Source organism: Aquarana catesbeiana, linkage group LG01 (genome assembly GCF_042186555.1).
Source record: "Aquarana catesbeiana isolate 2022-GZ linkage group LG01, ASM4218655v1, whole genome shotgun sequence".
In the NCBI taxonomy this organism is placed as follows: Eukaryota; Metazoa; Chordata; class Amphibia; order Anura; family Ranidae; genus Aquarana; species Aquarana catesbeiana.
In genome coordinates this window covers 664439922-664454297 of record NC_133324.1, presented here as the reverse complement: position 1 = coordinate 664454297, position 14376 = coordinate 664439922, and the positions used below count along the sequence as shown (strand labels likewise).

Here is a 14376-nt window from a genome sequence, read left to right as displayed (position 1 = left end):
TACAGCGATCAGTGCGATTAAAAATGCACTGATTACTGTGTAAATGACACTGGCAGTGAAGGGGTTAACCACTAGGGGGCGGGGAGGGGTTAAGTGTGTCCTAGGGAGTGATTACTAACTGTAGGGGGATGGGCTGTGTGGGTGACGTCACTGATCTCTGCTCCGATGACAGGGAGCAGAGATCGAGTGACACTTGTCACTAGGCAGAACGGGGAGATGCTGTTTACAACGGCATCTCCCCGTTCATCCGCTCCGTGAGGCGATCGAGTCCGCGGGACCTGCGACCCGAGTCATGGAGCTGCCGGCACGGGCACGGCGGGAAATTCAAATGGACGTACAGGTACGCCCATTTGCCCAGCCGTGCCGCTCTGCCGACGTACATCGGCGTGCGCCGGTCGGCAAGCGGTTAAATAACAAGCATGTTATACTTAACTCCACTGTGCAGTTTGTTTTGAACAGAGTGGCCCCGATCCTCCTGTTCTTGGGGTCCATCGGCGGCTGTCTCGGCTCCTCCACACAATAGCTAACCTCCCTCTGGGAAGCTCTATCCCGAGGGGGTTAGCTTGCGGGCGCGCTCCCTGTCCATAAACACAGAGTGTATGACTCGGTCCCGCCCCCCGGCGGCCACGTCATTAGATGTGATTGACAGCAGCCCGAGCCAATGGCTGCGCTGCTATCAATCAACGGCCAGACTCCGTGGAGAAGAGGACACCGGGGGACGCGCACAGCAGGTGAACGGTATTATATATATATACATACACACACACACACACACACACACACACACACACACACAGTATCTCACAAAAGTGAGTACACCCCTCACATTTTTGTAAATATTTTATATTTTATTATATCTTTTCATGTGACAACACTGAAGAAATGACACTTTGCTACAATGTAAAGTAGTGAGTGTACAAATAGTGTAAATTTGTTGTCCCCTCAAAATAACTCAACACACAGCCATTAATGTCTAAACCGCTGGCAACAAAAGTGAGTACACCCCTAAGTAAAAATGTCCAAATTGGGCAAAATTAGCCATTTTCCCTCCCCGATGTCATGTGACTCGTTAGTGTTACAAGGTCTCAGGTGTGAATGGGGAGCAGGTGTGTTAAATTTGGTGTTATCGCTCTCACTCTCTCATACTGGTCACTGGAAGTTCAACATGGCACCTCATGGCAAAGAACTCTCTGAGGATCTGAAAAAAAAGAATTGTTTCTCTACATAAAGATGGCCTAGGCTATAAGAAGATTGCCAAGACCCTGAAACTGAGCTGCAACATGGTGGCCGAGACTATACATCGGCTTAACAGGACAGGTTCCACTCAGAACAGGCCTCACCATGGTCGACCAAAGAAGTTGAGTGCACGTGCTCAGCATCATATCCAGAGGTTGTCTTTGGGAAATAAAAGTATGAGCGCTGCCAGCATTGCTGCAGAGGTTGAAGAGGTGGGGGGTTAGCCTGTCTGCGTTCAGACCATACGCCGCACACTGCTTCAAATTGGTCTGCATCGCTGTCTTCTCAGAGGGAAGCTTCTTCTGGCCAAGCATGTCTCCAGATCTAAACCCTATTGAACATCTGCGGGGCATCCTCAAACGGAAGGTGGAGGAGCGCAAGGTCTCCAACATCCACCAGCTCTGTGATATCATCATGGAGGAGTGGAAGAGGACTCCAGTGGCAACCTGTGAAGCTCTGGTGAACGCCATCTCCAAGAGGGTTAAGGCAGTGCTGGAAAATAATGGTGGCCACACAAAATATTGACACTTTGGGCCCAATTTGGACATTTTCACTTAGGGGTGTACTCATTTTTGTTGCCGGCGGTTTAGACGTTAATGGCCGTGTGTTGAATTATTTTGAGGGGACAGCAAATTTACACTGTTATACAAGCTGTACACTCACTACTTTACATTGTAGCAAAGTGTCATTTCTTCAGTGTTGTCACATGAAAAGATAGAATAAAATATTTACAAAAATGTGAGGGCTGTACTCACTTTTGTGAGATACTGTACATATGTATTTATACACATTGTATATAAAAAGGCTTTTATATACAGCTATAAAATTAGATACTGTACATGAAGTGGAAATAAAATGATAAATGGTTTTCAACATTACAATTAAATATGTGAAAAGTGTGGCGTGCATTTGTATTCAACCCCCCTGAGTCAATACTTTGTAGAACCACCTTTCGCTGCATTTACAGCTGCAAGTCTTTTTGGGTATGTCTCTTATTAGCTTTGCACATCTAGAGAGTGAAAGGTTTGCCCATTCTTCCATGCAAAATAGCTCAAGTGCCGTCAGATTGGATGGAGAGTGTCTGTGAACAGCAAAGAAGTCTTGCCACAGATTCTCAATTGGATTTAGGTCTGGACTTTGACTGGGCCATTCTAACACATGAATATGCTTTGATCTAAACCATTCTATTGTAGCTCTGGCTGTATGTTTAGGGTCGTTGTCCTGCTGGAAGGTGAACCTCCGCCCAGTCTCAAGTCTTTTGCAGACTCTAATGCCGTGTACACACGGGCGGACTTTTCAACCAGACTGGTCCGACGGAACGAATCCGGCGGACAATCCGATCGTGTGTGGGCTTCATCAGACCTTCAGCTGACTTTTTCTGTTGAAAATCAGACGGACTTTAGATTTAGAACATGTTTCAAATCTTTCCAACAGACTCGAGTCCAAAAAATCAGTTTGTCTGTATTCTAGTCCGACGGACAAAAAAAGGACGCTAGGGCAGCTATTGGCTACTGGCTATGAACTTCCTTATTCTAGTCCCTTCATACGTCATCACGTTCAAAGGAACTGACTTTATTCATTCGTGTGTGGCCAAGTCCGATCGTTTGCAAGTCTGTTGTAACTCCGTCGGAAAGACCGTCGGACATTTGATGCTGAAAAGTCCGCCCGTGTGTACACGGCATTACAGGTTTTCTTATAAGATTGCCCTGTATTTGGCTCCATCCATTTCCCCATCTTCCCTGTCCCTGCTGAAGAAAAGCATCCCCACAACATTATGCTGCCACCACCATGTTTCACGGTGAGGATGGTGTGTTTAGGGTGATATGCATTGTTAGTTTTCCACCACACATAGCGTTTTGCGTTTAGACCCAAAAGTTCAATTTTGGTCTAATCTGACCAGAGCACCTTCTTCCACATGTTTGCTGTGTCCCCTACATGGCTTCTTGCAAACTGCAAAAGGAACTTCTTATGGCTTTCTTTCAACAATAGCTTTCTTCTTGCTACTCTTCCATAATGGTCAGATTTGTGGAGTACATGACTAATAGTTGTCCTGTGGACAGATTCTCCCACCTGAGCTGTGGATCTCTGCAGCTCCTCCAGAGTTACCATGGGCCTCTTGGCTGCTTCTCTGATTAATGCTCTCCTTACCCCGGCCTGTCAGTTTAGGTGGACGGCCATGTCTTGGTAGGTTTGCAGTCGTGACATACTCTCCATTTTCAGATGATGGATTGAACAGTGCATCGCAAGATGTTCAAAGCCTGGGATATTATTTTATAACCTAACCCTGCTTTAAACTTCTCCACAACTTTATCCCTGACCTGTCTGGTGTGTTCCTTGGCCTTCATGATGCTGTTTGTTCACGAAGGTTCTCTAACAAACATCTGAGGGCTCCACAGAACAGCTGTATTTATACTGAGATTAAATTACACACAGGTGTACTCTATTTACTAATTAGGTGACTTCTAAAGGCACTTGGTTTCACTAGATTTTAAGTTAGGGTTATCAGAGTAAAAGGGGGTGAATACAAATGCACACCACACTTTTCAGATATTTGTAAAAAAAAATTGAAAACCATTTATCATTTTCCTTCCACTTAACAATTATGTGCCACTTTGTGTAGGTCTATCACATAAAATCCCAATAAAATACATTTACGTTTTTGGCTGTAACATGACAAAATGTGGAAATGTGGAATACTTTTTCAAGGCACTGTACATACAATATTAGCCATTCCACAAGTGGAGAGTGTATTTTTCTTAAATGGGTTTAATAAGCTGTTAATAACTTGTACTTTGTGATTAATAAAGTTATTTTTTATTTGATTGTAAAAATACAGCTTTGCTTTTTTTGCTAGATTACATATGGATGGTTCTCATACAATTTTGATTGACTGCAATCAAGTGGCCCAGTGACTCTGCACTTTTGGAATGTAGTTGCCTCTTGCTCCTTTTTGTTTGTTATACTACGCATAGCCAAGTAATCCTGGATACCTAAAACGAACATGTTTATTTAACAGACACTAGCACTATATTATTATAAATGTCACTAGTGCCTCTCAATGAGTTACACTTTTCAGTATGTAAAAATTTTTCATTTGCTTCTGAACAGCAAATTTCTCTTGTCCCTGTATAGCAGCCAAACTGTTTTATGCCATTTTTAGTGAATTAGAAAGTATAAAGTGCCCCCCCCCCCCCTCCCAATGGGAATAGAGAGGGTATATTGTGGCACACTGCTCTCCTTTTTTGGAAAAGTTAACCTAACAGGCCTCTGCAAATCTTTCTGGCGTTACAAACTCAACTTCATAATTGACTTATTGGATTACAATCAATGAGTGCAACTTTATAATTATGACATATGTATTCCAGATGGTATTTTATTTTTCTTTCCAGAGGAAATCAGGGCTTCCAAGTGTGAATGAGCTTGATGAAATTTAAATACACATCACCCTTGACTGTAAAAAGAAAAAAGAAAAGGTTTTTGGACCGAACAGATAACACGCTACCTTTTTTTTACAGCCATTAGTCTCATTTTTTTTTTCTAAAAATCTTGTCACCGACCTCACCTATCTTATACATCATCAGCAAAAACAAATACAATAGGTAGCAGAAAATAGAACATGTGCTTTGTGGTGCATTTGCAGAAAAAAGAAGGATTAAACTAACTTTGTGAACTGCAAAAGTTGTCAAGAAGACAGCAACGCGCTTAGCATTCTCAGGAGAGCTCAGCAATGGCAGCTCATGGCAGGTTTCCTTTCAACACAAACTTCATGTAAAGATTTACACAGAAAAAAAAGACCTTTAAGAACTGCACTCCATGCATATTTAACCACTTTAATATCGGGCACTTTTACCCCCTTCCTACCCAGGCCAATTTTCAGCTTTCAGCACTGTCGCACTTTGAATGACAATTGCGAGGTTATGCAATGCTGTACCCAAACTAAATTTTTATAATTTTTTTGAGAGAGATAGAGATTTCTTTTGGTGGTATTTAATCACCACTGAGTTTTTTTTTATTTTTAGCTTAACAAAGTTTAGCAAACAGAGAAGTTTTTCTTTGTTTCTTTTATAAAATTTTGTAAATAAGTAATTTTTCTCCTTCACTGATGGGCACTGATGAGGAGGCACCAATATGCAGCACTGATGGGCATTAATTGGCACGATTAGGCCTCACTGATGGGCAATGAAAGGCAGCACTGGTGGGTATCGCTAATGGGGCTGCACTAATAATCATTGTACTGACTATCAGCACAGATCCCCCATCAGGAAAGCAGCTTATCTGCTCTCCTGTACTCGCGCGCTGTCGGCGAGAGTAGAGGAATGCCAATAACCGGCACTTTCTATGTACACTGTGATCAGCTGTGTTTGGACACAGCTGATCACATGGTAAAGAGCTTACATCATAGGCTCTTTACCGTGATCTGAGATGCGGTGTGTCTGAGCGACACACCTCATCACCGATCACCAATGCTGTGCGCCCCCGACTGTAATTTTGCTATAGGCCAGGTGGGATGTGGTTAAAAACACAAAATAATATGGTTATATATTGTGACAGTGCGAGGCCCTGCCACTGTGAAAATGTAAATAGAAATGACACAAGGTTCGCAGAGTGCAGGGTTCCAGATTATCGATTATGAGCAAATTATGAGAAAACTGTTTTTATAGCTTTCTTCGCGTTATGGTATGTCAAGATTAATTTTGGAGACTTCAAAGATTTTCAGATGGGAAGAAGTCTCCAGCCTATTGTCCAGGTCTTGCAGGAGACCAGCAGGCTGTGAGTGCAGGTGTGTACAGCCCCCTTTTAATGAAGGACCTGACCATAGCTCAGAGCTACTGTTAGGAGACAGGTGTGCTCCACTGAAGAGACAGTACTCCATGCAAGCTGGAGAGGAGAGATTCCTTATTCAGAAGGCTGAGAGAGTCAAGAGCCAAGCAAGTCTGGAGGACTAGGAGAGCAGAGGTAACTAGGTGAGTCCAGGGGACTGAGGGAAACTGCAAGTCTCAGAGGAGTGAGAAAGTCTGAGGTGTCAGGAGAACCCCTATTAAGATACCAGGAAGTGGGCCCATGCAGCAGGTTGCTGCAACTAAAACAGCTAGAAGAGAGACGCACAAACACAAAGGTAATGTGTGAGGCTGTATGAGGGACCAGCCAAAGGCCAAGGTTTGGGGCCCAAACAGCTGTGCTGCTGAAGAGAGAGCTAGGTGGCTCAGTATTTTCGTTACCTGTTTTTGATGGTGAAAACCCCCTGCATTGGCAACTATTTTGCTGAACTTTCCATGGTTTGATAAAAGTGGGCAGGCAAGCCCTATGCCCCAGTTTGGACTGCCATGGACTCATGGATTAAAAATGCTTCTATCATTGAGCTAACAACCTCCCAATATTTATTGAAAAAGCATGAAACTTAACTTGTATAAGTAGCTGAACCTACCTTGATATCAACCTCCTATAAAATCCCACAGAGCAGTGATTAGACTGGGAGAAGGAAGGCAACTGAAGACAAGCAGACTCTGCTGGATGTTCGAGTAAAGGGGGAATACAATTACAGGAGCAAAAAGTAAAGTTGCTGACGAGTAACCAGTGAAGCAGAACTCCAGGAAAAAAACTGTCCTAACTTGTGCTTTGTACAAACAAGATACCTCTAATGCTGAATGAAAGTTTCATTCATGCTGGATAGTAGTCACCTCTGTACTTTCGGGCGCTACGGGTATGAGAGCTGTTCACAGAATACACATCGTTTTGTGAATGGACAAGAGGAGAAAAAAAAGGGAGGATAAATGATAGGATCGCTGCACTGTATGAGAGCAGCAGCCCTTATATATGCAGCAATCAGGACTTAAGATAAGCAGAGTGGATGTAAGCACGGTGGTGTGGTGTGCTGCTATACTTACTGAAGTTGGTACGAGGGTCTTGGCTCTTCTATTCACTACCTTTCTTAGATTCCATTCATCTATTCCTTAGTGCTGCATATGAACTTTTTAAATTTTTTATATTGCAATCAACAATATTTATGCTGGCTGCTGTTTTCCATATTCCATTGTGAAACGTTATTAAATTTGTGGGAAAATTTTATTTTCCGCAAGCGCGGATATTTCCCCATTTGTTTTCATTCTTTTTGAATTGCCTGCCAAATGCACACAAACGGACCCCAAACTGCCATGCAGCATTTTTCTGATGCAGCACACCACAACGCACGGTATTACTGTGTTTTGTGGTGCGCTGCAACACGTGTGGGAGCTGGTGGCCTTAATGTGTTGGGGTAATAAACAGCACTCCATTTTTTGTAGTGTACATTAACATGCACTGCAGTAACAAAAGTGTTTAAGTCCTAAGAGCTATAGGTTAACACATTTAAAAAAAAATTGGAAATGTAGAATTTTTGTTCCTTTGTACATGTTAAACAGGCCTATTGAAATGAATTTAAAACACACAAATATGCGTAAATTAGGCACAAATTTTGCACACCTTTACCATGGAAAAACTCTTTTCTAAATTTTTCTCCTTCACTTTGCACTACGCATGAACAAAAAATTGTATTTATAGAACAACCCAAAACACGAATTAACAAATGTCGTTAAACGTACATACATACTGTATACGATGCACATACAATGGTGGCACGGGCCCCTAATCATCACAAATGCAGATAGCTTTAAGGCTCTCAAGTAGCATTTAAGAAGCAACCACAAGTTAAACAGCTATACAGTAATACATGTTATCATTCAGGAAACTACTTAACATTTCAAAGTACAGAACTTATGTGCTGAAATGAAAAAAAAAAAAAAGTCAAAATGAAAATCTCTCGGTAGAGCAGCACTGAGGTATGATTACAGAAGAATACTTGCCCTCAAGACACATTGTCAAACGTTATCTGAGATTTGATTTAGAAATGAAAACCAACCCTCCCTTTGGAAGCAAGTTCTAGGCCTGATCACTCTCCAGATAAAAAGGAGCGGAAATTGCAATTAATCAAAATCTTTAACAAGTTTTACTTAACAGTTAGCAGATTGTAATGTTCATTCTTCATGGACTGCATTACCTTAATTTACTCAAAAGATTTGGCAGTAGCTGAATCTCCTGTATCACTTCCTCACAAGAGTTCCAGGGCTACTACAGTACATGGAAATATCCAGAGTAAGTGGGAGAAAGTAAACTTGTCTCAGTTCAATATACAAAAGCTCAGGATGCTAAACATGTCATATTTTGAAAATGTATTCATGCAACCCACTTTATGTACGCATCCAAAGGACAGTAGGACACTAAAAAATATGTTTAAAGCAGAGCTCCACCTAAAAAGGGAAGCTTCTCTTCTCGTAGCTTCTCTAATTGGTTAGGGTGTGGACATTGCTGGATTCCCGGACAGGTAAGTGTCCTTATTCTAAAAGTCAGCAGCTACAGTATTTGTAGCTGCTGACTTCTAACTTTTTGGGGGGGGCCTGGATCTCCTCTTTAAGGACCATTGATAATAAAAAGGATAGTGCTAACTGTATTAGAAAATGAATGTTCTCTTTTATATTTGCTTCAGATCAGTTATATGTGAAACCACCGGGTCACCGGGCTGCAGCCATTTTCTCTGGTCAGACACGTTGCATGTCTCTTCTTCAACTGTTTTTTTTTTTTTTTTTGTTTTTAACCTAAGACTTTAATTCTCCTTTAAGCCCTGTTGTGATCTGACAACACACAGGTATTTTGTAAACTAAGTGTTGTCAGACCTGCCTAGTGTCTTTTACTAAACTATTCAACCACTCCCACTCTTACATATTTACAACCTAAAGGCTAGTCATTCTGTATTCTTAGTGCCCTTTCACACCGGATTCAGTTGGCTGTATTTTGAACTGTACTCCATCTGCATAGACAGCTCAAAATCAAAGTAATCATATGGGCATAGTTCACATCATTGCAGTGCAGTTGAGCACTGAAAAAAAAAAAAAAAAAAAAAAAAAAAGTGCTGCACTTTTTCACGCTGCAAATGCAGGGAACGCATTAAAGAAAGGTAAGCTCAAAAACGTATGGAAAAATGAACTGCAATTGCATAGGTAGCGCAAAACGCATGCAAAATGCATTCAAGCGCCCATCAAATGCATGGCAACATGCAGTCAGAAACTCAGTTATGTGCAGTTTCTGGTGTGAATGGACCCTAAGTTATGAACTAGGAGGGATAACACCGGAAGTGTGACGGATACACAGGGCAGTTCTATATTCCTAACAACAATAACAGTTTTTTGTGCACTTATCAAACAGATATAACAAAATGTTCCCAATGGTATATGAAACAGATCACAAAGAAGTAAATAAGATGAACTAAATGGGAACCCAAATCAGTCACAAGCCCCTCTTCAGGATAACTGTGGTTAGAGGTAGAGGTGCACCGAAATTTCGGCCGCCGAAACATATCAGCCCGAAAAACGCGTTTCCGGCATTCGTCCGAAAGAAGAAAAGGTGCAGGTTATGGCACGGAAAATGGGACGGTCCCCGGGTGGCGCACATTGCGGGGCTGTCATCCTGGCGGCTCAGTCAGAGTCCTCCCCTCCCTCCTCCTCACGCAGAGCGGCGCACTCCCTGTGACACGAAACTGATTTGTCAGGGCGGCCACAGTAACAACGTCTCGCCTCCTGTGATAGATGGCATACTGATCCAATTCAGGGACGTGTATCATAGGAGGCAGGACATTGTTACTATGGCCGCTCAGCCAGCTCCGTGACACAAATCCAGCTCTGTGATCCAGCGGGAGATCGCCGCTTTGATCCGGGCACAGGTGAGGCTGCATCTGTCAGGCACTGGTGAGGCTACATCTGACAGGCACTGGTGAGGCTGCATTGATCTCTTGTATCATGTCTGCAGTCTCTGGTCATCTCCTGTATCATGTCTGCTAGAGGTGCACCGAAAGGAAATTTTGCTAATACTATTAGCAGTGTGTTTAAGTTTAAGTAAGAGATTACAGACATGATACAAGAGATGGTTAGAGACAGAGGACATGATACAAGAGATGGTTAGAGACAGAGGACATGATACAAGAGATGTCATAGACTGCATTTTTCTTGAGCTTTTCTTGCACTAAAGGTGCCAATAATGGCCAACAATAAATTAATATTAATTTCAATTGATGATATTAATTAAAAAGTCGAATATATTACAATTATATATAAAAATATAAATATTTTTTTAAAAACTGTCCGTTTCGGCTTTCGGCTAAGTGCATCCTGCATTTTCGGTTTTGGCACCAAAATTTCTATTCGATGCACCCCTAGTTAGATTCGATTGCAAAGGCACAGCAACTTGGGATGAAAGAAATGCCAGAAATTGCATGGAAACACAGAAGATGCCAATGTGATCAATGCATACAATAGTTGTGCCAGATGCACAAAATTGGGAATTCAATTATTCCAAAGCAAGATAAACAGACAATATCTTAGTTTCAAATGAAAAAAATAAATAAATCATCATAAGAGTCTAAGGAATTGTTTTCCAGGTGGTTCATACCTTTCTTTTCTGGCTTCTCCTTTTTTTTCTTATCTTCACCCCCCGCTTTTGGTGCTGGCGGGGATCTTTTCACATGAGCTGGTTCAGCAACAGGTTGTGAGGTAGCAGATGGAGACACAGCAGTGGTACTACTAGGAATACCAATCTGTTTCACTGAAGTTTAAGAAAGAGAGAGAGAGACAATCAGATGTACATAAGAGGACAAATCTGCCTTGTAAACTGAGGGACAACTTAAAAGTTCTCTTTTCTCTGGTTCAGAACTATTTATAAAAACATAAATTTAGTAACAATCACTATTTTGAGTAAAAAATCAGACCGTTTGGAAGCTGTTGGCAAAATATTTCAGTGACACTGATAAAGAAAGTTAACGGACATCAGCTTATTTCATACCTATAATTCTAATCCAAAAATAATGGCTTCACCTGAAAAAAGTTTTAACGAAAAAAAACTAAATTTGTGAATACATAAGCTTTATATAACAATTTTAACTGTAATAATGTTTCCTTTTCTTTATTATACATTGAAAGTATATAAAAGCAATGTGGTCAATGAGCATTTCAAACAAAGGTTTTCCTAAAATAGTCATTTCATGAGTTATAACAAATAATTACACATGCCAATTTCTACTAGGTGAAAGAATACCAAAGGGTTCCTCTGGCTCCTCCGGAGGGCCAAGTATAGCAGTGATTTACCCAAAATTTGAAGGGATGTGATTGGTTTATTGCTGAAAAGCAATCTAATAATAAACATACAAAACTATAAAGCCACCTGAAATATGTGGGCCTTGCAATCTTATTGTGGACCCTCACACTAAAAGTAAACTTTCCTCCTATCTCTGCAGACCAGCTAGTCATCACACACTGACAGTCTATAACAGGGGTCTGCAACCTGTAGATTGCAGCCAGGTGACTGGTAGATCGCGGTGTGGGCTTGCTGACCCACCATCCCAGAGCATCAAACAGAGTGCAATGCAGAGGGACTATCTGCAAAGTTGGATCTGTAGTAGGGAGTAAGAGATGGTTAGAGACTGTGGACATGATACAAGAGATGGTTAGAGAATGAGGACATGATACAAGAGGTGGTTAGAGACTGAGGACATGATACAAGAGATTTCAGAGACTGTGGACTGCCTCCTCTGTAGTGCTGGCTCCTGTCCAATGCGGAGTGATACCAACTGCACTCCACCTCTTATCCGGTGTAGCAGTCTCCAGAGTGGTGCCAGCAGCAGGAAAGAAGAGATCTTCAGGTTAGTGTGAAGCAATACACTGGACATAATAGCAGCATTGTGTTGCTTTCTCACCACCTGCTTTAACCCCTTGAACCCCACAGAAGCATGTAGTTGCGGGGGACCTGCAGAGTGGCCCAATTTACTTTAATAGGTTATGATTGGCAGGCGGCAGCACCCACCAAAAGCAACAGGGGGCCTCAGCAGCTAAAGGGGGTAGGGATTGGGGGCAATAAAATCATGACTCAACTGCAGGGTTTTACCGAGACCCCCCCCCCAACTTTACGCGTGAACCAGCCCTAAGGGTGACACTGCTGAGCAAGGGCTCATTCACAAGTGCAGCAGGCACTGCTGCTCCTCTGAAAAGTGATCTGAGTGTGTTTGACAGGTGGTGAGGAGGTGATATTTTGGCTCGCCCCCACCTGATTTAAACCCATGATTGCCATACAATGAACAATTGCGACACGGCAGTACAGCAACTCGAGGTTTAAGTCAGGTGTAAGGAGGAGACACTGTGCCTGGTGATCTTTGACTTCACTCATGTTGTTCAGGTAGATCTCCACCTCTTTAAGGTTGCCTACCCCTAGTCCATAAGGACCAGTGTGTGTTTGTGCACACTTAAGTCACAGTATATCTTTAAAAAATGCACCCATTGATTGAAAAATGTTAATTAAAAAAATAGGAATTTTGACTTGCCTAATCTTGGAGTACAGTAGAAAACACAGGTTATATGCTGCTACCTTCAGGTGCTCAAGCACTGACAAGATCTTTAGCTAGGGCTGTCCCCCAGGAATGTACTCATATAACTCTGTGAGGCTCCAATTTTCAGTAAGCACACAGAAGGGAGGGACCTGTACTGTACTCCAAAATAAGTAATATACAGGCAAGTCAAATATCTTAAGCATTAAAACTTGGTGGTGGACAACAACATAGCAACCTGGAACTGCCAATAGACTCAAAAGATACACAAGGGTTGTTATTTGAAAAAAATGCTCAGATAACAGTTTGAAGCACCTTGCAACCAAAGCTGGTATCAGCTGAGGCCTGATTGTTTACTGTACAACTTGGAAAATGTGTGGATATAGGACCAGGCAGTGAAAAGGGGAAGACACTGCAAGAGACAAGGGAATGCTGCACACCCCGATAAGTATTTTTCCTTTTTTTTCTTTTTCCTTTTTAGGACCAGGCAGTGACCTTGCAAATCAGGGATAAAGAAACTTGATGCTGAAAACCCAACTTCCCTAATACAATGTAGGACAATTTCCTGAGGCAGGAAAGGGGGGAGGCAGGACAATGCCCCCACTAAGGTGGAAAGAGGAGACCACCTTAGTAAAAAAGGAAGGCATTACTCTCAAAACAACCTTGTCCTTGTGCAAAACAAGAAAGGGCTTATTACAAGACAGAGCTGCTAATACAAACAACCCTAACAGATTTGATATCAACCAGGAAGGCAAAGGTGAGGTCTTCCAGTGAAATGTCTCTAATCAGTTCAAAGAGAGACCTCTGAAGAGCAGATGACACCAGGTTGAGATCCCAAGGTAACACAGGAGGTCAAACTGGGGGGAAAAAACAAGTGATAGACTAATTCCCTAAGGTTAAGCATTCTGTCCTTGCACCATGCAGAGCAGGCCTTCCATGTGACAAAGAATGGAACAGAAGAAGAAGAGTAGGAGACATAGGCTTTTTCCTGTGGGGTACAAATACCTTTACTTGAGTTACATCCTTAACAGCTTCTTATCCAGTGACATATTGGTACGTCGCTGGATAGGAAGGGTGATATCTTGGTCAGGGAAGACCAAGAAATAATTCTTTAGGGCCCACTCCCCTCCCGCCGCCTTTACTGGGCTCTACCTTGCGATCAGGGAGCCCTGTAAGGATGTGTCTGGCAGCATCCTCTTCCTGAGACACAGTGGAAGGAACGGATGTAGTTACTCCCACTGTGTGAGGTCAGAAACTGTTAGCAACTTCCGTTTCTTGCCTGTTGTTTTCCGGCCATTGCCATCTTAGAAATGCTTTCAAGAGCAGAGGAGACACCTGGGATCTTATAGCACGACCCGTGTTTGCAGTGTGTTTTCAAAACACGTTTGTGTTTTTTTTCTGTGTTTAGGAAACGCTCAGGTGTGAATGCAGCCTAACTCCAGGTACTCTGCTTTCTCCCTACATTTCAAAGACATGGTGGCTAGTTTCTGTCTAAGTTGGCTCTAGTATGTGTGTGCACATGTAAAATATGTGTGCATGTGAATTTGGGACCTTAGATTTTAAGCTCCTTGAGGGCAAGAACTAATGTGAAATTTAAATGTAATAGTGATTTAAATGTACCTCCATTTTTTTTCTCCGTTTTCACAAGTTGATCTTTTAGGGCTTCAACTTCCTTCTTCAGCTTTGCATTTTCTACACGGAGTTTCTTTTCTTCCCGTAAAGATGCCTGCAAAACTAAAGCC

At 42.2% G+C, this 14376-nt stretch overlaps 1 protein-coding gene across 6 annotated transcripts in view; it reads right to left on the bottom strand.

The window, feature by feature from the left end:
* The window catches only part of AIMP1 (aminoacyl tRNA synthetase complex interacting multifunctional protein 1), a 118830-nt gene that overhangs the window by 38007 nt on the left and 66447 nt on the right, over window positions 1-14376 (bottom strand). For all 6 annotated transcript variants that reach the window (XM_073601963.1, XM_073601995.1, XM_073601981.1 and 3 more), the window contains 2 exons: window positions 14255-14368; window positions 10711-10863 (listed from right to left, as the gene is read on the bottom strand). In XM_073601963.1, the coding sequence (XP_073458064.1) occupies window positions 10711-10863; window positions 14255-14368 (267 nt within the window). The remainder of the gene's footprint in view (window positions 1-10710; window positions 10864-14254; window positions 14369-14376) is intronic.